General features: G+C 40.6%; 1 protein-coding gene across 1 annotated transcript in view; it reads left to right on the top strand.

Moving 5' to 3' along the window:
• Positions 1 to 26,314, top strand: part of LOC134324889 (protein phosphatase 1H-like) — a 34,020-nt gene extending 7,706 nt beyond the window's left edge. Inside the window, exons 4-10 of the mRNA XM_063006786.1 lie at positions 4,588 to 4,700; positions 8,027 to 8,111; positions 8,200 to 8,318; positions 10,972 to 11,035; positions 13,128 to 13,235; positions 23,196 to 23,347; positions 25,779 to 26,314. Coding sequence (XP_062862856.1) covers positions 4,588 to 4,700; positions 8,027 to 8,111; positions 8,200 to 8,318; positions 10,972 to 11,035; positions 13,128 to 13,235; positions 23,196 to 23,347; positions 25,779 to 25,926 — 789 coding nt within the window. The 3' untranslated portion in view covers positions 25,927 to 26,314. The remainder of the gene's footprint in view (positions 1 to 4,587; positions 4,701 to 8,026; positions 8,112 to 8,199; positions 8,319 to 10,971; positions 11,036 to 13,127; positions 13,236 to 23,195; positions 23,348 to 25,778) is intronic.
• Positions 26,315 to 27,530: the final 1,216 nt, after the last annotated feature.

Below are 27,530 nucleotides of genomic sequence, written 5' to 3'. Positions count from 1 at the left end.
TCGGAAAAATGGGAGAAAATACATAAATAAATAAAAATTCCAAACAAACAAAAAAAAAACCAAATGCTTATTTACACTGCGGTCAGTTTTGAATACACTGCAGCAGCTTAAGTTGGGGACCGGTTTCCAAAATCGGGAAATCAGGGACATCTAAATATATCTAGATTTATCATAGGGCACTGATAGCTCAGTGGGTAAGGAACTAGACTAGTAATCAGAATGTGGCACGGTGGCTTGGTGGGTAGTACTGGTAATCAAAAGGTTGCTGGTTCAAGTCCTACCATTGTCACTGTTGGGCCTGAGCAAGGCTTTTAACCTTCAATGGCTCAAATTGTAATTGTAAGATGCTTTGGGCTTTAATATTTGGGAGTTAACTCCACCTCCAACACCCCTCCATCCCCTGCAAAGGCTTTTTCCCCAAGATTATTTAGTGTGTTTGAGCAATCGATGTTCCACCTCATTCCAAAGCTGTTAATTAAGATAACGGTCATACACTGATCAGCCATAACATTAAAACCACCTCCTTGTTTCTACACTCACTGTCCATTTTATCAGCTCCATTTACCATATAGAAGCACTTCGTAGTTCTACAATTACTGACTGTAGTCCATCTGTTTCTCTGCATAATTTTTAGCCCCCTTTCATGCTGTTCTTCAATGGTCAGGGCCCTCCCAGGACCACCACAGAGCAGGTATTATTTAGGTGGTGGATCATTCTCAGCACTGCAGTGACATTGACATGGTGGTGGTGTGTTAGTGTGTGTTGTGCTGGTATGAGTGGATCAGACACAGCAGCGCTGCTGGAGTTTTTAAACACCTCACTGTCACTGCTGGACTGAGAATAGTCCACCAAGCAAAAATATATCCAGCCAACAGCGGCCCGTGGGCAGCGTCCTGTGACCACTGATGAAGGTCTAGAAGATGACCAACTCAAACAGCAGCAATAGATGAGCGATCGTCTCTGACTTTACATCTACAAGGTGAACCAACTAGGTAGGAGTGTCTAATATAGTGGACAGTGAGTGGACACGGTATTTAAAAACACAACACACACTAACACACCAGCACCATGTCAGTGTCACTGCAGTGCTGACAATGATCCATCACCTAAATAATACCTGCTCTGTGGTGGTCCTGTGGGGGTCCTGACCATTGAAGAACATGGTGAACAGGTTTAAAAAGTATGCAGAGAAACAGATGGACTACAGTCAGTAATTGTAGAACTACAAAGTGCTTCTATATGGTAAGTGGAGCTGATAAAATGGACAGCGAGTGTAGAAACAAGGAGGTGGTTTAATGTTATGGTTAATTGGTGTAGTTCCTCCACACCATCAAAACTTGTCTTTATGGACCTGGTTTTGTGCACAGAGCCACACAGTCCTGATTGAGTCTGTGTTTTTTCTTTCACAGGTAATGAAAGATTTACGCTTAGGTTTAGTCTTTGTTTTCCTATACTGAAGTTTTCATAGCCATTAGGGTGGCACGGTGGCTTGGTGTGTAGCGTTAGTAATCAAAGGTTGCTGGTTCAAGCCCTTCCACCACCAAGTTGCCACTGTTGGGCCTGAGCAAGGCTTTTAATCCTCAGTGGCTCAAATTGTACTGTATTTAGTCGTAATTGTAAGACGCTTTGAATAAAACTGATCCTGTAAGTTGCATATTTCACAATAAAGGTCAAACGTAAGTGATTCCTTATTATTACAGTGCATATAGTGATTTTTTTCTGAAGCACAACACGGAGAACCTCCTAGTCCAACAATTTAAGGTTCAATAAGGAATTTGTCAAATCCATTTATGCAGTTCCGGTGTGTGTGGGGCTCAGGTGGCACTGCGGTGAATTCTGCTTGCTTTGGTCAGACGTCTACATACAGACATGATTGCATTGGTACTGCATTGCTCCCAGTGATTCCAGGGAAGGCACACCCACCACAACCCTGACCAGGTTAACACTGTGGTAAAAAAAAAATCCAGTTTGACAATGTTGGAAAGATGCTAAGAGTGTAAGTGGGTCACTTTCTTCTTTTGATGTCAAAGCATGGCATCTTGCCACTAGATGGTAGCACTTTCCAACGATATACGCTATGAGAGATCAGAAGTACAGGACAGTGGTAGCTTAGTTCGTAGAGCTTTGGGCTATCAATCAAAAGGTTAAGAGTTCGAATCCCAGCTACGCCATGCAGCCACTGTTGGGTCCTTGAGCAAGGCCCCTATCCCTCTCGGCTCCAGGGGCGCCATGTAGCCTAGTGGTTAAGGTACCGGACCAGTAATCAAAAGGTCGCTGGTTTAAGCACCACCACTGTCAGGTTGCCACTGTTGGGCCCTTGAGCAAGGCCCTTAACCCTTAATTGCTTAGACAATATATACTGTCACAGTACCGTAAGTTGCTTTGGATCAAAGCCTCTTGCTGAAACACCTCACTGTCACTGCTGGACTGAGAATAGTCCACCAAGCAAAAATATATCCAGCCAACAGCGCCCCGTGGTCAGCGTCCTGTGACCACTGATGAAGGTCTGGAAGATGACCAACTCAAACAGCAGCAATAGATGAGCGATCGTCTCTGATCTACAAGATGGACCAACTATGTAGGAGTATCTAATAGAGTGGACAGTGAGTGGACACGGTATTTTAAAACTCCAGCAGCACTGCTGTGTCTGATCCACTCATACAGCACAACACACACTAACACACCACCACCATGTCATTGTCACTGCAGTGCTAAGAATGATCCACAACCTAAATAATACCTGCTCTGTGGTGGTCCTGTGGGGGTCCTGACCATTGAAGAACAGGATGAAAGCAGGCTAAAAAGTATGTAGAGAAACAGATGGACTACAGTTAGTAATTGTAGAACTACAAAGTGCTTCTATGTGGTAAGTAGAGCTGATAAAATGGACAGTGAGTGTAAAAACAAGGAGGTGGTTTTAATGTTATGGCTGATCAGTGTATATAAATACACTTATCAGATGGTTGATTTGCTGACTTGGTGGGGAGTTGGAAGAAGCCGCAGTCCACTTCCACCCCCCTTCGCGAAACCTTCTGCTCTCACTGCTCCATTCCACCTACTCTGAGTCTAATCTGCCTTTCACACTCAGTACTATCACAACCAACTGCTCATCATGAACAGTCCTCATCAGATTATCAGAGTAAAGAGGTGAATTTTGATCGGACTTTAATGATTTACTCGTTCCTTCAGCTGCCTTCCCCTGTCGCCACAGCAGATTGTTTGTCTATATATTTGATTTGTTATATTTTTATACCGGATGCCCTTCCTGACACAACCCTCCTATTTATCGGGGCTTGGGACCAGCACTAAGGGTGCACTGATATGAGTCCCCCTGATCCCCCTGTTCACTCACCTTCTGTATTTATGAGCCCAACCTGGGATTCGAACCCACTAATTCAATTCAAGTCAATTTGCTTTATTGACATGACAAATGCACATATTTGTATTGTCAAAGCATACATATTATAGTATAGTAAAAGAACAAGTATGTACATAAAGATAAAATAGTAAAAAAAATATAATTAAGTGTGTGGTGTGTGTGTGTGTGTGTGCAGGGGGGTATATAATATACATAAATAATAAAAAGAACAAGTATATATATAGAGAGAAAATGGTAAAGAAAATATCATTATGTAATAAAACAATTGTTCATAAAATGAGAGAAAATATCATTATGTGTGTGGTGTGGGTGTGTGTGTGTGTGGGGGGGGTTATCTGGTGTTTTTTATCTGGTGTTTCACTCACTGTCCCGGAGTGTGTGACCCCATGTACATATTTGGCTGCAGTGGGGGCTGATGGTCCCTCTCCTAATATAATGGCCAGTTTCTCGCTTTCTGTCAGCGTTCTGAAGCTGCTCACTTCTCTTTCTCACTGATCAAAATATTTGTTTCTAATTGTTTTGTATTTTGGGCAGTTTAGAAGGAAGTGCACCTCTGAACCATTTGAAGAACAGGGTGAAAGCAGGTTAAAAACGTATGTAGAGAAACAGATAGACTACAAAGTGGAGCTGATAAAATGGACAATGAGTGTAGAAACAAGGAGGTGGTTTTAATGTTATGCCTGATCAGTGTATTTATAGCTGATTTGGTGACAATGATCGGAGTTAAATGCTTCTTGTTTATAGTACTCTTTTACATCACTGTGTAGGAATTTCAGTCCACTGATCTTTGCAGAACTGCTTATGCTTATTTATGCTAAATATTAACATGCTATCAGCCGGTTGGGCATCTGCACAGACATGATTGGCTAGTGCCCAGAAAAAGGAAAAACATGAAATATCAAATGTGCCACAACTTTCTTACATTCTTTGTTATATTGCACCAGCCCCAACCCCCCACCTCCGATAGTAAAATTTCACAATGAAATATTAATAATGCATTATAATGTGCAGTAGTTCATTACCGGTAAAGGATGTCATGTTCATTTTACTAAGATAACCTTTACATCCTGGAATTTAACCACATGTGTTTAAAGCCAGCCTGAAGGATAATTCAGTCTTTAATCACAACTCAATCACCAGTTAAAATCTCACAATCAGGACAGGCTTAGTTGTTAGAAATAATTGTGTAATTGTGCTTTCCTTCTCAGGATGCTCAGATCGAGAGGGAGAAAGCTGTGTATAACATCTCTGGTGGATGCACTGCGCTGGCGGCGGTCTTTATTCTTGGCAAACTGTACATGGCAAATGCAGGGGACAGCAGGTGAGTCACCCTGACTTCATCTCACTATCCCACACACAGTATGTCCAGCTTTTAGATGCTAGATGCATTCTGTAGAGAGTGACTCTTACAGCTCAGAGCTAACCAGTTCTTCAAATGAGAATGAAACTCAGTTCAGTGCAGTACTGAATCGTCATGTTCATAAAACATAAAAACTCCAAACTGTGCAGCTGCAACTGCTGATTCCTGCCCTGAATATCACAAATAAAAACACGGCATTACAGAAACAAACAAACAAACATCTTTATGATGCACCATACATTTTCAAAGGAAGACAGATCTGGACTGCAGGCAGGCCAGTCAAGCACACACTGCTTACAAATCCACGCTGTTTTAGCACATGCAGAATTATGGCCTGGCATCATCTTGCTGAAATAATCATGGAACCTTCACACATATGCAAATCACCCATGCTGTGACATTATTATTATTTGTTGATTATTCTGACTTTTAGGTTGTGTCTAAGGTTGAAATGGTAACATTATTACTAGGGCTGGCTTGATACCACTTTTTTATGTCCGATACCGCAAATTGAGTATCTGCCGATACCAGTCCGATACCATCATACTCGAGCAATAATAATCAATGCACCATGGTTAAACTAGCTATCTAAATAACAATGCTCAGACTGTGAAACAAATATTCTAAAGGAATAAATACAGAACCTACAACATCACACTTATACAAAACTGCTGTTTTTATTTTAATTTTTACACACAGAACATTCAGCAGCATTTTTGGTTTGTTTAACAGCACCGTACAAACATTTAAACAAAAAATTAAGTGCAACTTTATCTGTATTTAACAAATAAATTATAATTTCAATATAAAATTCTAGATCTGTCAACTCTTAAGTCTACACCTTGAAGAGGCAGCGAAATAATTATAAAATAAATAATAAAAAATATTATTTATAAACAAAAATGAAACAATTAAATAATAAAAAATTAACAAATGTATCTATCTTGTCCCGGCTTGGAGATCTCTCACATCATCAACGATTAATCCATTAGTGTTATAAAATAAAACAAACTACACCGTTTAGGCACAGACGTCCTCTTCAAAATCCAGCAGGGTTTTTTAATAAGCACGCTTTGGTTTTTAATCTAAAAACGTGACAGAACTTTAACGGGAAATCTCAACTCTGCGTCAATTCTAATTGGTCCATCGTGTTTGATTGACCTCCACATCTTCCAATTGTAGATACTTTGGATGACACGCCGTAAAACAGTGGTTTTAGATGTGGCAGTAGTAGAGGATTTTTTAAAATGCTGCAAGTTTAAGTAGATCAGTGCGTTTTAATTTCTGAATGGCCTTATTTACATTAAGTGTTATTTACATGAAGTGTTGTTTACATTAAGTGTTATTTACATTAAGTAACAGTATCAGATCGGATTACATGTTTTTTTTCCTTCCAATATCCGATCCAGTGATTTGGGCCAATATCGGACCAATACCAATACGGAGTATCAGATTATTACATAAATAAAATTACATAAAACAAAAAAGTGCAGGTTTTCAAAGGTGTAATCCTGACATTGATTTCTGATTTTGAGCAGTTTGGTTGTAATTGTATACTGAGTTTTTGGACAAGTAAACCTAATTATTAGGTAATTAGTAATTAGTGTACTGTACTACTGAGGAGACATTTTATTTACCTTGTGTGGTGGAGAGGATGGTTTTTTGCCGTGATCATATAGTGGGGAATCCTATTTATAATAGAGTTTCTATTATTCTTAGTCTGAAGCACTGCTGGTGGCTACTGGAGCAGTGCTGGTGCATAACTAAGCACTAGAACTTGCAGAAATGAAGCATAAAATACAGAGAAAAAGGCAAAAACAAAGCGAGCCTCCCAACAAAATAAAGCCTATCACTCATGTCAACAGAGAGATGTGCGCCAAACTACTGGTGCTGACAATTACTGAACTACTGCTCTTGGTACTCTTCTCGGGGGAGTTTTAAACAATCGGACTGGACTGTCCGGATGTCTGTTAAATCGAGGTTTCACTGCAAGACAGTTAAATTCCCCATATCTAGTAATACTAGGGTTATTAATTAAATAATTGATGTACATGAATAATGTTTTTTTAAAAAGCTTTAATGAGGATTATTTTAGCTGCTCCATTGTTAGCAGTCTGGGTGTTTCAGTAGCTCTTTGTTGCCTGCTAAAATTATGATTTTTTTTTCTTTTTTTTCTTCCTGTTGTATAATATAGTATTTTAGTAGCTGATAATGAGTGGTTATGTGGAGCAAGTTGTTAGTGGTGTAAAAATAAACCATCTCTCTCGAATCGTCTCTGAAAGCCTCCTGGTGTGAGAGTACAGTCACAATCAAACCAGATCAAGGCTACAATTAAGCAGTGTGTGTGTGTCATCCTATTCATTTACATTCTAAATGAGTTGCACAGTAAGAAACTACTCTGGTGTAGCTGTTGGAAATGCACTAGGTCACCTTTATGTTTCCAACAGGGTTCCAACAACACAAAACCGGATGTTGCATATTGCTATTTTGGGCAGATTTGTAATCACAATGCCAAATTTGCATTTTTATTTTCTAATTGACAACAGTATTTCATTTAAGCAGCATTAGCAACAAGTTCTAGGTGTGATGGGCGTGTATCCATTCATTTTGGCCATGTATAGCAAGGTTGTCTAAATAGGAGAAAAAACAGGGTTTTGATTAAAGGGGAACAGTAAGGTTTTAATACCAGAAAGCCAAGCAATGTACTAAAAGCAACTGCAGTGTGTTTTAGTTCTACAAGACATTTATGAGAAGCAAAAGTCTTGCCATTGGGTATGCATATATCAGTGCACTCTTAGTGCTGGTCCCAAGCCTGGATAAATAGAGAGGGTTGTGTCAGGAAAGGCATTCGGTGTAAATACTGCCAAATCGAATATGCAGACCATAAGTCAGAGTTACATACTGGATTGGTCGAGCCACTAGTACTGTTGAAACTGTTTTACTGTTGGGCCAAAGAGGAGAAGGAGAGGGAAGGATGGATGGATGGGTGCAGTGAGGGAGGGCATGCAGATGGTTGGTGTGACAGAGGAGGATGTTATGGTCCAGTGTTGCGGCCCCGAACAGGAGCAGCCTAAAGAAAAAGAAGACTTTTATGAGAAACAAAGCACAGGAAACTGGACCAGTGACATAAATGTGTCTGTGTCAAGCAGGAAAGAACCCAGCAATATATTCCAGACTGCCTGGTTTATGTTGCTGCACTTCCTGTATAACACAGTAACACGGTAACTTAATTCATGTACTTTTCTCTGGCTTTGTGTGTGTGTGTGTGTGTGTGTGTGTGTTTTCAGAGCGATTATAATCAGGAATGGCGAGATCATCCCCATGTCAGCAGAGTTCACCCCTGAATCAGAAAGACAGAGATTACAGTTCCTGGTCAGTTCCAAACACCCAGATCTTTTGTAAATGTTAGTTGATAATAACAGTAAAGTAACAGTAAGAATGTGATGTCATTACATTGCAGGGTTTCATGCAGCCACATTTATTAGGTGGAGAGTTTACACACTTGGAGTTTCCTAGGAGGGTCCAGAGAAAGGAAGTGGGCAAAAAGATGCTCTACCGGGACTACACCATGACTGGCTGGTCAGAACACTGATTCTTTATCTGCTTTTAAGGAACAGTTCAGTGATGTTCAGTTTTTTGTCATAGAACATCAACTACCAGTGTCTTTCTACCAGTATTAATATTTAGCTTTCAGATTACAGTCTCATGCAGAAGTTGACATGACAGATCTGATCACTGTATTTGCTAAATTTACCTTTTGGAAATGTTGTTTTTGCACAATTACTATAATATGTTTTATTTTTTCCAGTAGTGGTGCAGTGGTCTGTTATGCTAGCCCACCACCGCTAAGATCTCAGCATTGCTATCGGCCAGCCAGGCATCTACACAGACATGATTGGCTATATCTGGGGAAAAAGAGGGGTGTTGGCCGAAGCTTTGTGACAGATTGGGACTCTGTCCAGGGTATTCTTGCCTTATGCCCAGTGTTTACCAGTGTAACAGGACTCACCCTGACGAGGATAAAGGGGTCGAATAAAAATGAATAAATGAAAATATAAAAGTTCCAATAATTCCAATTTAGGGCTGGCTAAAATTTATATCACGATATAACTCCTAATTTCGGTCGATACGATATAATTCCGATATCGATATGAATAATACAAATGTCAGAAAAACTGCCAAAAACACCCAAATTGGATGGCGGTACCTGCAAACCTCTTTTCTGGTTTCTGGCAAGAAATACAAGCTGAATACACGACTGAAGTAGTCCTTCCTCTCTTATCAGCTATTTCGTCTGCTTCTTTTTCAACTGTAGACAGTGGCGGAGCCAGACAATTTTCATAGTGGTGGCCAGACTGAGACCATTGCTCACACACGGGCGGCACAGAAACTGTCTGATACCTTATTTTTTGTATGTGGCTAGTGGCTGTTGATCTAGTAGTGTTTTGGTCACTCACTCGTTTACCTATACAGGCAGTGAGTACCATGTAGAATTACATCAAGCCTAGCATAATAAGCTTTTTATTTTTTCTCATTTTCCCTGTGAAAAACTAAAATATAGCCTGTAACCTTAACAGAATTTCAAAGATATTCCTTTGCAATACTTGATCATTTGACTGCAAACTTGTGTGTACTGATGAGACTCATCTGAACCCCAGAACATGCCAGTGTGAATGCATGGAAAACAAATTTTAATTTTCTTTCAAGAATATGACACATTCTGACCAACACTATTAAGCCAAATCAGCATTGAAAATTGACTTTACTTTTAATAGCCTTCTACAAGGCTGTAGCTTCTTAAAACTGAATATTTTCTTTTCAATAGAAGTGTTATTTAAATGCTATTAAATTGTTTAAAAAAAAAAAAAAAAAAACACCCAATAAGGAGGAAAACCGCCCAATCTGGCAACATTGGAACGCGAATAGTCCGTTGGTGCCTTTATTCGTAGCGCGCCACAACTAATAAGTAGTAGTAATAGCTGGTATTAGTACTCAGTAGTATTAGTACTCAGTAGTAGTACTTCTTCTGTAATTGTGTTGGTGGTTGACATTTATGTTAAATGTGTGACTGCACTGTTTTGGTGGAGAACTACTTACTTGAGGTGCGCAGTTGTTGTCCCTGTGGGAACACCTGCGAGCAAAAATGCTTCCGCAAAAAAGTAACGCAGGCAAAGCGGTGGTGGGGGGCTGATGGGCTCCGCCCCTGACTGTGGATGCTCGTTCACTCACAGCTGTTGAACTCATTTTGCCGCTAATATCCACCGTGTTGTAGCGGAGTGTAATCAGAGCGGTAACGCTGAGCACTGGCTTTGTGCCTGTGGCGTACGTCATCACGCACTGACGTAATATATATCGATCGAATTTGTTTAAAAATCATATCACCGTTATTGAAAAATTTTCTATCGCGATATATATCGATATCGAATTATTGTCCAGCACTAATTCCAATGTAGTAAATACAAAACTGTGCAAGGGTGTTTTAACTTCTGCAAAAGATTTGTATTGTGTAATGTTTAGGGTGTGTTCAACAACCTAGTGATCTCTCTACAGACGCATTTTACGTCATCCTACGTGCGCTCCCGAGAATGAGGCTGTTCCAGTTCTTAGATGCCTTAATATGCTGCCTAGTAAGGCACCTTAAATTTGAACGATATTTTGCAAATTCTGGCTTGTCAGCGAATCTAAACGGTTGACATGCTAACGCATTATCCCATTGGTTTGAATGGCATGAGTCTGTGTTAGCTTATTAAGCAAAAACTAATGGAATCACAGTCTATGTAGTGCGTTCAAATAACCAGAATTATAAATCGATGACTTATTGGAATCCTTTATTACTCCTCTCTTACCTCTCGTACTAGGTAGGCAGTAAGACAGCAAGGCAGCTCACTAGGTTTTCGAACACACCCTCAGTGTGTGAAACTTAACGTGCGATCAGATTACATCCAGATTTTAATTGACCACATGAGAAGCCAGACATGAACTGACCCATAATGCATTTTGTATCAATAAAATACTTAAAGGCCCACATGGTAATGGATCTTGAGCATTTTCGACAGAAGTTTTGATGTAGTTTTTTTTTATGTCGTTACTGGCAGTCTTTTTAAACACAGATGTATGTCTTTACTGGAATGCCTGCTTAAAACTTGTCTTTATTTAATAGCCAGTTGGTGCTGTCTGACCACTTAACCACTGGATAGAGCAATCCATAATTGTCTTTTGTTTCCATTTGTAGGGCATATAAAACCATTGAGGATGAGGACCTTCGATTCCCTTTAATATATGGGGAGGGAAAAAAGGTAAGGAGGACAAACGGAGTTAATGTGGAGACTCAAGGAGAGAGAAGAAATAAGAACAATAGAGGAATCAAAGAGAAAAATGAAAACAGTAAATAAAGGTGGTTTGAGTATAAAGTAGGGGTTTGGGTATAAGTAAGCTGAGAGCCACTGGGAGTGATGTTAGGAGCTTCTCTCTGTGGTTCAGTCTACTTCTATCATCAAGAGAACACTCTCTTCTAAACAGTTTTTAAGATAGACATCATTTCTCAAATCACGCTGCAAAGTCTCCCAAAACAAGATATATTTGATCTTTTCAGCTTTAACAACAACCACTTTTCTGAGAAGGCTTCTCACAAAACTTTAAAGTATGTTTTTTGGGAAGTTGTGCACATTCAGTTAAAAGAGCATTTGTTTGATTGGGTGCTGATGCTGGGCAAGAAAGCCTCAACTGATGTTCCAGTTCATTCCAGAACTGTTCAGTCGGGCTGAGGTCATGGCTTTAAACCAAGTTTTTATAGAGCTTGTTTTGTGCACAGGGGCACAGTAATGTTAAAATATATATATATATATATATAATTGATTCATTACACCCGACTGCATCAGGAAGGGCAGCTGGGATAAAAACTGTGCTAAGTCTGGTATACAGACCAGATCCGCTGTTGTAGACCCTACAGTGGTACCTTGAAACTCAACGTCAATTGGTTCGGGGACTGGCGTTGGGTTTAAAAGGCGTTGAGTTTCAAGGTATTTTTGCCCATAAGGATGTATGGGAAACCTGTTAATGCGTTCCATGGTCCCATGGACTTGCATATATTGTAGGCTAATGTAAAATAATGGGTTTTTTGACACGTATACACTGAAAATAACACAAATATAATATAAAAACACTGATATAAAAAGCTGATTCTTACAATTTCTCAGCACCTCGAGCTGTAACACAAGTTTAAAAGTGAAACAGTGAGGAAACTACAGATAAACACAGATACAGGTGGAGCTTTTAGAGTAAATCTGACGATTATTCCACACATGCAGATTCGTCTCATATTTGTTAATTTAAAATTAGATAAATACATTTAAAAAAACAAACTGAACATGTTAAGTTCAAGGGAAACGTTGAGTTTAAGGGTACAAATTTCTTGATGCTGAGTTTCAAGATTTTAAGTTTAAGGGACATTAAGTTACAAGGTACCACTGTGTATACAAATTACAGCAAATTACTAAAGTACGATTACTTTAAATTAAGCCTAGTCCTAGATTAAATAAAAGCAGGAATGGTGATCCACAATTGAAATATTTTTTAAATTGTAGTAATAAGACAGTTAGACATTGTACATGGTTTCATGTTCAATCTTGGTACATGAAACCAGTCCTGTACTTTTATTTTTTCTCCTAAACTCAGTTTTGTCTCTTTTTTGGCTTTGAATATTTTATGGATGTATGACACAGTCCCAGATTGAATTTAACCTATTACAGTAGATTTTAAGGTTTTGCAAAACCTACATGCATAAATTTGGATTGGTTAAATGTGACTGGGACATCCCTAGAAAACAGATTTATAAGATTTGTCTTGTGGCTTGGATTCAGTGCTTTAAACTGCGTGTTAAAGAATTTTCTTAAAAAATAATCCTGGTTCGAATCTCGGTTCTGCTACCGGTTGGCTGGGCGCCATCTAGCAGACACAATTGGCAATGCCTGAAGCAGACAAAATTGGCTACCGTGTCTGCTGGGTGGGAAAAAGGCTAGAATAAGTGGGTGCACGCTGTGCAAGGACCCTGGTTAGCAGACCGAGGCACCTCATGTGTGAATCCATCAAAGCACCACCGAAAAAGAACCGCATGCACGTCGGAAAGGCATGGAGCAAGCAAATATACCCTCCTCAAACGCAATCGGGATCCCCAGCAGCGGAAGACTAATTGGCTGCGCTAAATTCGGGAGAAAAAGCATTAAAAATGTGTAAAAAATCAGAAATGCCTGAAATTTCTGCTGTCCAAAGGTTCTGCTGGCTAGTCCCACTTCACAGTAAAGCCATATTTTGATGTTGGTTAATAAATTTTATAAATTTAACCCTTTGTGGTGTTAGATACATCATAATAAGTGTTTTGTTCTCCCCTAGGCACGAGTTTTGGCGACCATCGGCGTGACTCGTGGTCTCGGTGATCACGACCTCAAAGTCCATGACTCTAATATCTACATCAAACCATTTCTGTCCTGCTATCCAGAGGTAAGCTTCAGTACATACTGAGAGATGGTTGTGATATACTGAGATTCTGGTTCCAGTACATTGTTCAGTTCAGCGCATGCTAATTGCAGCAAATGTAAATGTAAAATATATGTGACCAGCAAAAGTCCTTATTGCAGTAGTAGAGTTGATAACTGTGTTTATGGGATTTTGATACTTTGGTAAATTTAATAATTGGAAGGGGTGCCCCAATACTTCTCTTACTGTTCTTCAATGATCAGGACCACCACAGAGCAGGTATTATTTAGGTAGTGGATCATTCTCAGCGCTGCAGTGACACTGACATGGTGGTGGTGTGTTAGTGTGTGTTGTGCTGGTATGAGTGGATCAGACACAGCAGCACTGCTGGAGTTTTTAAATACCGTGTCCACTCACTGGCCACTCTATTAGACACTCCTACCTAGTTGGTTCACCTTGTAGAAGTAAAGACGATCGCTCATCTATTGCTGCTGTTTGAGCTGGTATCAGGCAGTGACACAGCAGTCAACAGCAGAGACATCACAATCATCCTCCAACTTCTCTCTCTCAACAACATCACCTCCACATATGGATTTCACAGAGAAAATGGAGAAGCTGGTGTGTGTTGGGACTAAATTCTCACACTCCATCTCAGCCAGTCCACAGGTTTCACCCAAAAAGCGCAGGGCACCCCTTCCCCCCTGTCCACAGCCCCCTCCCCGTTCTCTGAGGCCACTTCAACACCGTCAGCAGCAGCCTTGTACTTCATCTCCTCTGGCTGTACAGAGTTCAGAATGTTCAGCGAGTGCTACTGATAGCGGCTTCAGAATACAAAACAATGATAACACGTTGTGATGTGTTCAGGGTCCTTGCTATAGCAGATATGATACTGACAACAGTTTGGAGAGTAAGCTTGGACCCAGTATGTCTGAAATGTTTTCTATTCCTGTGTTGATTAGAAATAGAAAGAATAGAACACATTCAGCATATCAAGTCAACCAGTCTACCCTCGTACCTGTACCACGACAACCTCGGGCTGTCCCAGGGGCTCCTGTGGTTCCTTTAAAGCTAGCTCTGCTTAATATTAGATCTCTAGCCAATAAATCATTTTTAGTGAATGACATAATTCTATCCTACAGTTTAGATTTTCTGTTTCTAACTGAAACATGGTTAGCAGAAGGCAGCAGTGCCACTGTTCTTAATGAAACAGCACCAGCAAACTTCAGTTTTATGAATGTGTGTCGAAGTGGTAGAAAAGGTGGAGGAGTAGCTGCCTTATTTAAAGATGTATTCCAGTGCAAAGAGACTGTACTTGGCAATTTTATGTCTTTTGAATACCTCTGTTTTATTTTGAAGGGTTCTCCCAAAATTTTATTTTTAACCATTTATAAACCTCCAAGATATCACACTCTGGATCTAGTTATTTCTAAAGGTCTTAACATTTCTTCTGTTATGGTCAAGGACTTGGCCCTCTCTGATCATTTTTGTGTCTTCTTTGAAATGCTGATCACTCCAGATGCTCAAACTAGCTCTGTTTCTGTTAAGAAAAGGTGCATAAATGAAAGCATTAGTTCTCAGTTTATGGAGGCCATAGCTATATCACCAACTTTAATTGCAGAGTCAGTTGATGAACTCCTGGATAACTTTAACGTGAAAATATTGACTGTCATGGATGTGGTTGCCCCTGTAAAAGTCATGAAAACGTTGAGCAAACAGAAAGCACCATGGCGTAACACAATGATGGTAATAGCTCTGAAAAAAGAATGCAGGAGAGCTGAACGTAAGTGGAGGAAAACTAAACTTCAAATCCACTATGATCTCTATAAGCAAAGCCTTTGTAGTTTTAACTCGGAGTTAGGCAGGGCTAGACAGCTGCACTTCTCTAAGATCATTAACAGGAACATCAACAACACCCGCACTCTATTCAACGTGGTCGACAAGCTTACAAATCCTCCAAAACGGATCACGCCAGAACTTCTGTCCACAGAGAAATGTAATGAATTTGCTAATTTCTTCTGTGAAAAAATCCAAACTATTAGACTGACCATCAACGCCACTCAGTCAAACGATGAAACCATGCTGCCCCTACAGACACCTAAAAATAACGTGACTATTATGTCACAATTTAATACAATAGACCAAAAAACACTGGAGAGAACAGTTCAGCATCTTAAATCATCGACATGTTGTCTCGACATACTGCCATCTGAATTTTTTTTTACTATTTTTAACTCTGTAAAAACTGATTTGCAACAAATAGTTAATGGCTCACTAGAATCAGGCGTTTTCCCAAAGTCACTGAAAACAGCTGCCATTAAGCCATTCCTAAAAAAGAGAACTCTGTGTTAAACAACTACAGGCCGATCTCAAATCTTCCTTTCATAGCCAAGATCATTGAGAAAGTTGTTTACAATCAAGTCAGCAGTTTTTTTAATTCCAGTGGTTATTTTGACAAATTTCAGTCAGGCTTTCGAGCTCACCACAGCACTGAAACGGCTCTCATAAAAGTGTTAAATGATCTACGGCTGAATACTGACTCGGGTAAAATATCAGTTCTGGTTTTACTGGCTCTTAGTGCTGCCTTTGACACTGTAGGTCATAGAATATTGCTGGATAGGTTGGAAAACTGGGTTGGACTTTCCGGAACAGTCCTTAATTGGTTCAGGTCTTATTTAGAAGACCGGAGTTACTTCGTCACTATTGGCAGCTGTGAATCCGACAGGGTGGCTATGACATGTGGAATCCCCCAGGGATCAGTTCTCGGACCTCTTCTGTTCAATCTTTATATGCTGCCATTAGGCCAAATGCTACAAGATAACAACATTGATTACCATAGTTATGCAGATGACACACAGATATATCTGGCTCTCTCACCAGATAATTACAGCCCAATAGATTCACTGTGTCAGTGTCTGGAGGACATCAATAACTGGATGAGCCAGAATTTTTTACAGTTAAATAAGGACAAAACAGAGATTGTTGTGTTTAGTAGCAAAGAAAAGAGGACCAGTGTCAGTGAACACCTCAGTTCCCGGGCTCTAAAAACCAAAGACCAAGTCCGAAATCTTGGCGTTCTAATTGACTCAGATCTCACATTCACCAGCCATATAAAAACCATCACCAAAACAGCCTTCTACTATCTTAGAAATATATCCAAAATCAAGGGTCTAGTGTGCCAACAAGACCTAGAGAAGCTGATCCATGCTTTTATCTCCAGTAGGGTGGACTATTGTAATGGTCTCTTAACTGGACTTCCCAAAAAGACCATTAAACAGTTACAGCTCATTCAGAACGCTGCTGCTAGAGTTTTAACTAAGACGAAGAGAACTGAGCACATCACTCCAGTTCTAAAATCTCTACACTGGCTTCCGGTTAGTTACAGAATAGAATTTAAAGTGCTGCTACTGGTCTATAAATCACTGAATGGGTTCGGCCCAGAATACATCTCAGAAATGTTTAGAGAATATAAACCCAGTAGATCTCTTAGATCCATGGACTCAGGTCAGCTAGTTGAGCCCAGAGTCCAAACTAAACATGGTGAAGCAGCATTTAGCTGTTGGGCTGCATATAACTGGAACAGACTGCCAGGAGATATTAGATGTTCCTTAAATGTAGAAATCTTTAAATCCAGGTTAAAAACATTTCTTTTTTCTTGTGCCTATGATTGAGCTCGAAATTTTTGCCATTACCCTCATTTTACCATATTTCTTTTAGTTTTTCATGCTCTTCTAAATTGTAGTGTATATTTTACTATATTTTCTTTTAGTTTTCATGTTCTTAATTTTTTATCTTTCTTGTTTTAATTCCATATTCCCTAAATTGTAGGTTATACTTTACAATATTTTCTTTTAATTTTTCACGTTCTTAATTTTTTATCTCTCTTGTTTGAATTTCATGCTCTCTTAATTGTAACTAAATGTTTGCAAGAAGTCTTTCTGAGGTTTTAGATCTCAGGAATGTTTTAATGCTTTTAATTAATTTTTTTTTGCTTATGTAAAGCACTTTGAATTGCCACTGTGTATGAAAGGTGCTATACAAATAAACTTGCCTTGCCTTGCCTTGGTCATCTTCTAGACCAGGGGTATTCAACTAAAATTTAAAGGGGTCCAGTTAGAGAAAATTTCTTGAAGCAAAGGTCCGAAATGTTTAACTATATATATATATATATATATAATGTAAATATATTGATATTTACATTTACATTTTCAGCATTTAGCAGACGCTTTTATCCAAAGTGGCTTACACAATGAGCGGAACACAATGAGCAATTGAGTGTTAAGGGCCTTGCTCAGGGACCCAACAGTGGCAACTTGGTGGTGGTGGGGCTTGAACCGGCAACCTTCTGTTTATTAGTCCAGTACCTTAACCACTATAACATATATACAATATAGTATAATGTAGCCTAGTAGTTGTATCAACATCTGCATGTTATCAATAACTGTCAAATCAAATGTCTGTTTATTTATTAGGATTTTAACGTCATGTTTTACACTTTGGTTACATTCATGACAGGAACGGTAGTTACTCATTACACAAGGTTCATCAGGTCACAAGTTTATATCGAACACAGTCATGGACAATTTAGTATCTCCAATACACCTCACTTGCATGTTTTTGGACTGTGGGAGGAAACCGGAGCACCGAAGGAAACCCATGCGGACACGGGGAGAACATGCACACACAGAGAGGACCCGGACCGCCCCACCTTATAAAACCTTTCTCTTATCAAATTAAGAGAAAATAAAAATAAATTGTGCTCCAGTGGGAAGTAAGAACAGAAATGAGTCTCTCCATCACGGATTAAATGCTGTATTTTCGCTGTACACGTTTCTTTTTTGGAGAGCGCTATTTGTCTCCTGTCTCACTCGTCTTTTTCTCAACTTTCTCCTGCACAGTCGTCTGTATCTCTCCCTTAGTTTTTTCTACGTTCGCTATCTTTCTTTTTCTTTCCACCGTCTTTTCACATGTAACTCGCCTCTAACTCTCTCAACTGTCTGCACTGCAGTCGCAGTGTTTACCGGCTGGAATGCACAGACTTGATTGGCTGAGTGGTGTCACGTGATTGGTTCTCATCCGCTAAACCGCTACCGTAAAGACTACAAAAGCTGCGCCGGTTAAAATAGAAGCGCTCCGTCAGGTTTCAAATCCTAACTTTCTGTTTTGGCTGTAGGTCCGGGTCCGTATGGGACAGCTTCTGGGTCCGGACCCGGACCGCCTGTTAGTGACCTCTGTTCTAGACCTTCATCAGTGGTCACAGGATGCTGCCCATGCGGCGCTGTTGGCTGTATATTTTTGGTTGGTGAACTATTCTGAAGGTGGTTTTAATGTTGGGCAGTTGTAGCTTAGTGGTTAAGTTATTGGACTAGTAATCTGAAGGTTGCCTGTTCAAGCCCCACCACTGCCAGGTTGCCACTGTTGGGCCCTAACCCTTAACCCTCAATTGCTTAATTTGTATACTGTCACAACTATAAGTCGCTTTGGATAAAAGCGTCTGCTAAATGCTGAAAATGTAATGTAAATCTAATGTAAATGTTATGGTTGATCGGTATATATACAGTGTATAACAAAAGTGAGTACACCCCTCACATTTCTGCAGATATTTAAGTATATCTTTTCATGGGACAACACTGAGAAAATGACACTTTGACACAATGAAAAGTAGTCTGTGTGCAGCTTATATAACAGTGTAAATTTATTCTTCCCTCAAAATAACTCAATATACAGCCATTAATGTCTAAACCACCGGCAACAAAAGTGAGTACACCCCTAAGAGACTACACCCCTAAATGTCCAAATTGAGCACTGCTTGTCATTTTCCCTCCAAAATGTCATGTGATTTGTTAGTGTTACTAGGTCTCAGGTGTGCATAGGGAGCAGGTGTGTTCAATTTAGTAGTACAGCTCTCACACTCTCTCATACTGGTCACTGAAAGTTCCAACATGGCACCTCATGGCAAAGAACTCTCTGAGGATCTTAAAAGACGAATTGTTGCGCTACATGAAGATGGCCAAGGCTACAAGAAGATTGCCAACACCCTGAAACTGAGCTGCAGCACAGTGGCCAAGATCATCCAGCGTTTTAAAAGAGCAGGGTCCACTCAGAACAGACCTCGCGTTGGTCGTCCAAAGAAGCTGAGTGCACGTGCTCAGCGTCACATCCAACTGCTGTCTTTGAAAGATAGGCGCAGGAGTGCTGTCAGCATTGCTGCAGAGATTGAAAAGGTGGGGGGTCAGCCTGTCAGTGCTCAGACCATACGCCGCACACTACATCAAATTGGTCTGCATGGCTGTCACCCCAGAAGGAAGCCTCTTCTGAAGTCTCTACACAAGAAAGCCCGCAAACAGTTTGCTGAAGACATGTCAACAAAGGACATGGATTACTGGAACTATGTCCTATGGTCTGATGAGACCAAGATTAATTTGTTTGGTTCAGATGGTCTGAAGCATGTGTGGCGGCAATCAGGTGAGGAGTACAAAGATAAGTGTGTCATGCCTACAGTCAAGCATGGTGGTGGGAATGCCATGGTCTGGGGCTGCATGAGTGCAGCAGGTGTTGGGGAGTTACATTTCATTGAGGGACACATGAACTCCAATATGTACTGTGAAATACTGAAGCAGAGCATGATCCTCTCTCTCCGGAAACTGGGTGTTCCAGCATGATAATGACCCCAAACACACCTCTAAGACGACCACTGCTTTATTGAAGAGGCTGAGGGTAAAGGTGATGGACTGGCCAAGCATGTCTCCAGACCTAAACCCAATAGAACATCTTTGGGGCATCCTCAAGCGGAAGGTGGAGGAGCGCAAAGTCTTGAATATCCACCAGCTCCGTGATGTCGTCATGGAAAAGTGGAAAAGCATTCCAGTGGCAACCTGTGAAGCTCTGGTAAACTCCATGCCCAGGAGAGTTAAGGCAGTTCTGGGAAATAATGGTGGCCACACAAAATATTGACACTTCAGGAACTTTCACTAAGGGGTGTACTCACTTTTGTTGCCGGTGGTTTAGACATTATTGGCTGTATATTGAGTTATTTTGAGGGAAGAATAAATTTACACTGTTATATAAGCTGCACACAGACTACTTTTCATTGTGTCAAAGTGTCATTTTGTCAGTGTTGTCCCATGAAAAGATATACTTAAATATCTGCAGAAATGTGAGGGGTGTACTCACTTTTGTGATACACTGTATATATATTTCCCTTTTGTTTGCGCCAGTGTTGATAAGATTGTGAGAAAAGCACATGCGAATTCTATGGCCTTGTGTAAATATATTTAAGCTCATGAGTAAACAGTCATGTTGTGAGAGGGGCGGCGGGGCTGTTTTTACACTCATCTGGCCTGCTTCTGTGTGACTAGCTGTTGGTTCACTGACGTTTAAATTATTGCTTTGTTAGATTTCTTGAATGCCTTTAAGTATATAGTTAGTAATGCATTCTTTTTCAGTTCACTTAACATTGAAGGTTACTAGAATCTCGGGGGAGAAAAAAACACACACACAACATTGTTGTGCCTATAGTAAAATAAAAGACAGAGTCAGGCAAGAGCTACAATGGCTAGTTCATTTACATTAACAATTTCAGCATATAGCAGACGCTTTTATTCAAAGCGGCTTACAGTACTGTGATAGTATATATTGTCTAAAAAATTGAGGGTTAAGGATCTTGCTTAGGAGCCCAGTGGCAACCTGGCAGTGGTGGGGCTTGAACCAGCGACCTTTTGATTACTAGTCCAATACCTTAACTCACATGTGTCAAACTCAAGGCCCGCGGGCCAAATCCACGAGAGCTTAAAAGACGTGTGATTGTCTTAAAATACACTGTAAAATTGTACATAAACTGCATCTCCCACAATGCATGCCGATTTTGTGACCCACAAAGTGACCGCATCACGCCACTAGATGGCAGCGTTTCCACATCAGCGTTAAACTGAGGCGGAGTGATGTTGAGAAATATTTACAAATAATCCCAAAATGTACAAGAAGAGAAAATTGAAGCAGAAGGAGGAAATTTAATGAAAGATGAGAAAGTGAATACAAGTTTGTGCTTCAAGAAGAAAAACCGGTACGTCTCTTGTGTTATGAGGCCGTGTCTGTGGTAAAGGAGTACAATATAAATATAAATATGCATTATAAATATACAGTATAAATTTGGCATTTTGACACCAAACACAGAATTTAGCCTCCAAGAAAAACAACAAACTGTCCAAGAATTAAAAGGCAGACTGCAATCACAGCAGGATACGTTACAATCGGCCCTTTGGGGACCAACGATGCAGATGTGGCCCTCGGTGAAAATGAGTTTGACACCCCTGCCTTAACTGCTAGGCTACAACTGCCTCTGCCACTTATTTTCAGGGATGTACAAACCAAATGATTTTATCGAAATCTGCATTTTATGGCGATCGATAATTGTTTTAACAACAACAATAAAGAACAGAGTTTTTTACAGCCATCTTTAAAGTGGTCAGCATAATGCTGTTAGCCGATTAATACATTCAATATGAATGACAAAGACAGGTAAGTTAGCTGGAGCTTTTCACCAGCCTTAAGTAGGAGAAAACATCTGAATTAGAATGAATGAATAAGTGAATGAATGACTCATTAGGGGGTCGTCACAGCGGACTATCAATCTTCATATTAGATTCGTTTTTGCCTTTTTACCCCATTTTCTCCCAATTTAGCTTAGTCAATCTGCTGCTGGGGACCCCTAGTGGTGCCTGAGGAGGGGGTGACTTGACTGACACACACTCCCTCCGATTGGTGGATTTGCAGGTGAGGCCAGCTTTGCGCACGGAGAGCCACGCCCCGGCCTCTGCACTCCTCCACTGCTGTGCAGGCGTCCTGGGCAACCAGGTTCCTTTCACAGCCCACCCCTCTGTTAAATCTGGTCATTTCCTACCCTACCACGGCTTAGTTTTAAGTATTTGAAACACCTTAAAGGTGGCGGTACTACACTGTAAAGTTTGATCAGACTTTGAACATAGCATGTACAATCTGTCCTGATTATGCCCTGAAATAACATCACATACCTTGCGCAAGAGGGCACTCGGATGGCGCAGCATTTAATTATGCCAGCTTACTACCATTGGGATCCAGGGTCCGATTCTTAACCAGTGCTAATTACTCCAAAACTTGCAAAAAAGGATAAAAAATTTGCAGCTCCTAATGACCTTTAGGTGTTAGTGAGTGAATACATGTGTGGATTGGCTCTGTGATGGATTGGCACTCTACGCAAAGTTTCCGGTCCAGCTTACCATAAAACTGACCAGGATGAAATGGTTTGTAAAAATTAGTAAAAGTTGAATTTTTTTAATGTATGGCTGTAAAAATGTGCTGATATATCTTAAAAATGCCACACTGACACCATTTACTGTCATCTGTGTATTATAAATACATTCATTCTACACTGTCGGATTCTAGCCTGCCTTTAAATGTGCAGTGCTTTTAGAAGCTAAAATTTTATTTTACTGCAGGCTGGCACATTTTCTGAGCTTCAAATGCACAGCACAAACTAATTCCTTCCTCCACAACAACTCTCAAGGTCTCCCTGCCTCTGGCTTTACTGTTCGTTTCTTTTGCCTCTCGCTGGAAGAGTGCTTTGATTTTTAATTCATTAGTTTAGGAGTTCAGTTAGAGTTCATTTGGCGTCTCCGTTATCTGTGTCACAGATATTTCTTGTCTGCGTTTGCAGTTCAGTCAAGTTTTTTGCTCCTCCAGCTCTTTGATCCAAACTGCCTACAGTTTCTGTCTCCTGAGAAGCTTCATGAATGTATAATGCTCAGTTGCCTCCGTTCTGTCAGGGGTTCTACAGAGTTTGAGACTCATTATCTAACTTGGCCCCAAACAAACCCTAACTTCTTGTTCTCACTCTTCCGGTTTAAATGGGCACAATGAGGACATCTGAGATGCTGCATTTGCTAAGTTTGGTTTCAGCCATCTGGACTTCGGTCTTTAACTTTGAGTGTTGATGTGTGTTGGTATGTGCAGGTGAGAGTGTATAACCTGACGCAGCATGAGCACGGAGCTGATGATGTGCTGGTGATGGCCACTGATGGACTCTGGGACGTTCTCTCTAATGAAGAAGTAACTGAGTCTGTCACCTCTTTTCTCGCCAACTGTGACCCAGATGACCTTCACAGGTCAGTATTTACCTTCAGTTAACAGGAGAAATCAAAATACAAGAGGGTTTTAAGCTGATATCCCAGAAGTTCAGAAGTATTTATCTCCCTTGTTACATCTTAGTTGCACAGTGTGATGAACCACTTTTAGTACAGTACTTTACAGATGGGGTAAAGAAACATGCAGTTTTGGGATTTTAATGGTTTTTGCCACTTCTATTTCTTTAAATGATTGGAGCATTTACTGTTCAACAAACTTTAATAAATGTAAGTTTTTAATAGGCTTACATACAACCCCCATTTTTAAAATCTTCTGGTTTTGTGAACTCCCCACTTAAATTACCCAAATGTAATTAATAATGACCAACTTAGGCTTGATTAATGTTATTAATATGGAGTAATATGTCAAAAGTTTTACTCAGGTGGCGCAGCGGTAAAAACACTCTCTGGAACCAGAGCTGGGGTCTCGAATACATCGTATCGAGTCTCAGCTCTGCCTGCCGGCTGGGCGGCCACATGAACAACGATTGGCCTGTTGTTCAGATAGGGGTGGGATTAAGCCGGATAGGGTCGGGATTAAGTCGGATAGGGACTCTCTCATAACTAATGCAATTACGACCTCTGCTGGCTGATTGATGGCGCCTGCACAGAGATGGGAAAAGAGTGCTGTCAGGGTGTGTCTCTTCGTACACAGTGCTGGTCCGCATTGCCCTTGTCAAAGTGTAGGTGACAAGTTGCATACGGCATGCTGCCCACATGTCAGAGAGGGCATGGGTTAGCTTCGTTTTCCTCAATCAGAGCGGGACGCGCGAAAAAAGGAGAAAATGCATAAACAAAAAAATATAACAGATGTCAAAGTGTAAAGCAGCTAAAACACGACTTGGGTAACCGAGTTTGGAAAACTCCCAACCAATTCAGTTGACGCAGAGGGGGGGGTGTCAAAACACTGACGAGAATTTTGATCTTTAAGACCGTCACTAAATGTTCTTGGTTTACATTTAACCATTAAGGTAGCTGTGCTGTGTATTGTACCTTCCATTTCTCCTATCATTTAATTTATGATTGTTATTTAATGACTGGCGTGAAATGTGGCACTTTTCTTTAAAACTTGGTGAAATCTGTGATTTTTAAAATTGAGGTCAGTGAACATTTTTTTGTGAATTTAGTAGGGCTCTAGTTTTAACGTGTTTGGATGCGAAGCTGCTTTGAGGCTTTGATGACTGATGATTGGTGGAACCATGAATTCTGCTCTCTACCAGAAAATCTTGAATAAAAATGTTCAGTCAATAATCAGTCTGTGATCTACGATGGCGTATTAGGGCCACTGTAAAAATATTTTTAAGTTAAGTTTTGATTTCGAGAATAAAGTGGAAATATTATGGCCCAAGAGTGTGCAGCCGTCGTAGGCTTGTCAGTTCAGAGAAGCACGGATCTCAGTACCTGGATCGGCACGCAAGCACTGAGGGCAGCCTATAATGAGTGTTACTGTGGTTATCCAATAACCCGAGATTATTTTTGGTGGGTTGTTTGTATTGTACGCTTCCATCCACATGACATGATGACTAAACCCATCAATGCAACTATTTATAGCGATGCCATACGGCTTTAGTTTATTGTACGAGTCCATAAGGCACTGAAGTACTGGCGCTGACGCAGACGGCGAGTGCACCAGTGGTGCACGTTCTTCTAAATAAACACAGTTTATTACAAAGCCGCTTCAGCGTCCTTACGCTAATAACAAACTGGTGCTGATGTGTCAGGAGATTGGGGATTTCTTTATTTGTGAAACCGATATGGAAGTATAACTACCAAATCATGAACATCCCTCATTTTAACACAAGAAGGTTGCTATAGTCATAATCATTTCAACTTTGTTCTCAAAATCAAAACTTATACGACTTTATTCTCACTCACTGTCTTAACCACTTATACAATTAGGGTCATGGGGGGGGGGGGGGGATGCTGGAGCCTATTCCAGCTTTTCAATGGGAGCAAGGCACACAGTAACACCCTGGACGGGGCACCAGTCCATTGCAGGGCAGACACACATACATACACACACCCATTCACCTATAGGGCAATTCAGTGTCTCCAACTACCCTGACTGCATGTTTTTGGACTGTGGGAGGAAACCGGAGCGCCCGGAGGAAACCCATGCAGACACGGGGAGAACATGCAAACTCAGCACAGAAAGGACCCGGACCACCCCGCCTGGGGATCAAACCCAGGACCTTCTTGCTGTGAGGCAACAGTGCTACCCACCGAGCCACCGTGCCGCCCCCCACTTTATTCTCATACACTGTCATAATGATCTAAGGCTTAGGTGCAGTGGGGGTGTTTTAGTGTTAGTGTAAACCTAATTTAGTCATGGATATGAACTAAATACACTAGTTTTTCTTTAGTTTTCAGAGGCTCTAAATGCTCAAATTCATCCACCCTAAATACTCTGCAGGTACACCATGGCAGCTCAGGATCTGGTGATGCGTGCTCGAGGGGTTCTCAGAGACCGTGGCTGGCGGATAAAGGACGAGCAGCTCGGCTCGGGAGATGACATCTCTGTTTACATCATTCCTCTAATGTATGGTAACCGACAGTCATAATGCGAGAGCTGCAATCCTTATCACGTTCATACACACTCAACATCGACAGGTGTGTTCCTTCATTCCTGCATTTCTCTTCAAGCAGTGCAGTAAGGAATAAATCAATACTTAATTTCCTTGTCATTCCCTAATGTACAGTAACCAGTGTTCCTCTTTATGCTAACATTAAATATTTGTACAGTGTGATACGTGTCTACAGTACTACAATATAGTTTTATGTTTGTGCTTTACTTGCTAACAAAACGTTTAAGGTACCGAAGTCTTTCTTGCTAAATGAAGGCAAATGTTTATTATTGTATGTCGTTACGCAGTAGAACACACGGCTGTATGAGCAGCGTGCAATTCTAATTGTTTTCTAATCATTATTAATGTCTGTACGTTTCCTTTATGTCCCAATCTGCACTACAGTTAGTATATTTCTTAATAAGCAATACTGGTAGTTTTTAAATGATTTATGTTGTAAAAGTTGATCAGGTTGTAGCTGTACTGTACTACTGTCATTTATATCTTACAAGATTTTTTCATACACATCCACTTATTGAACCTGTTTGTATGATCCTAGCGGGATGCTTTTAAAACCCAATTGTTTAAGCTAACAGTCTGTGTGACAGCTGCTGTTTTACTTTTTTGTCCACTGGAACTATGACCAAAACCCTAGGAAGTCTCAGGGTGACACATTTTTTCTATGTATTAGGGGTTGCCACAGTGGATCTGGTCTGCATACCAAACTGGGTCCAGTTTTATGCCAAATGCTTAAAACGCAACCCTCTTTTTTTATCGGGGCTTGGAACCGGCACTGAGAGGCTAGGCTGTCTGGCCATCCTGCCTCCCTCAGACATAACCAATTATGTCTGTGTAGAAGCTCTACCGGCCTATAGCACTGCTGAGATCATGGGTAGTAGACAAGTGATTTACTAGTGTGCCAATCAAACACCCATTTACTATGAATTACAGCAGCACAACATGGGGAAAATGGGTGCAACCCAAAACTAAGTTGTACTAAAAGGGTCATAGCACTTGTTGGCTGAATTTGCACCTTTGTGATATACACTGATCTGCCACAACATTAAAACCACCTCCTTGTTTCTACACTCACTGTCCATTTTATCAGCTCCACTTACTATATAGGAGCACTTTGAAGTTCTACAATTACTGACTGTAGTCCATCTATTTCTCTACATACCTTTTTAGCCTTCTTTCACCCTGTTCTTCAGTGGTGTGTTAGTGTGTGTTGTGCTGGTATGAGTGGATCAGACACAGCAGCGCTGCTGGAGTTTTTAAATACCTTGTCCACTCACTGTCCACTCTATTAGACACTCCTACCTAGCTGGTCCACCTTGTAGATGTAAAGTCTGAGACGATCGCTCATCTATTGCTGCTGTTTGAGTTGGTCATCTTCTAGACCTTTATCAGTGGACACAGGACGCTGCCCATGGGGTGCTGTTGGCTGGATATTTTTTGTTAGTGGACTATTCTCAGTCCAGCAGGGACAGTGAGGTATTTAAAAACTCCATCAGCATTGCTATAATACCTGCTCTGTGTTGGGCCTGGGAGAGTCCTGACCATTGAAGAACAGCATGAAAGGGGGCTAACAAAGCATGCAG

Source organism: Trichomycterus rosablanca, chromosome 1 (genome assembly GCF_030014385.1).
Source record: "Trichomycterus rosablanca isolate fTriRos1 chromosome 1, fTriRos1.hap1, whole genome shotgun sequence".
NCBI classification, from domain to species: Eukaryota; Metazoa; Chordata; class Actinopteri; order Siluriformes; family Trichomycteridae; genus Trichomycterus; species Trichomycterus rosablanca.
Note: the sequence above shows the minus strand (reverse complement) of the source record. Positions and strands in the feature narration are given on the sequence as shown.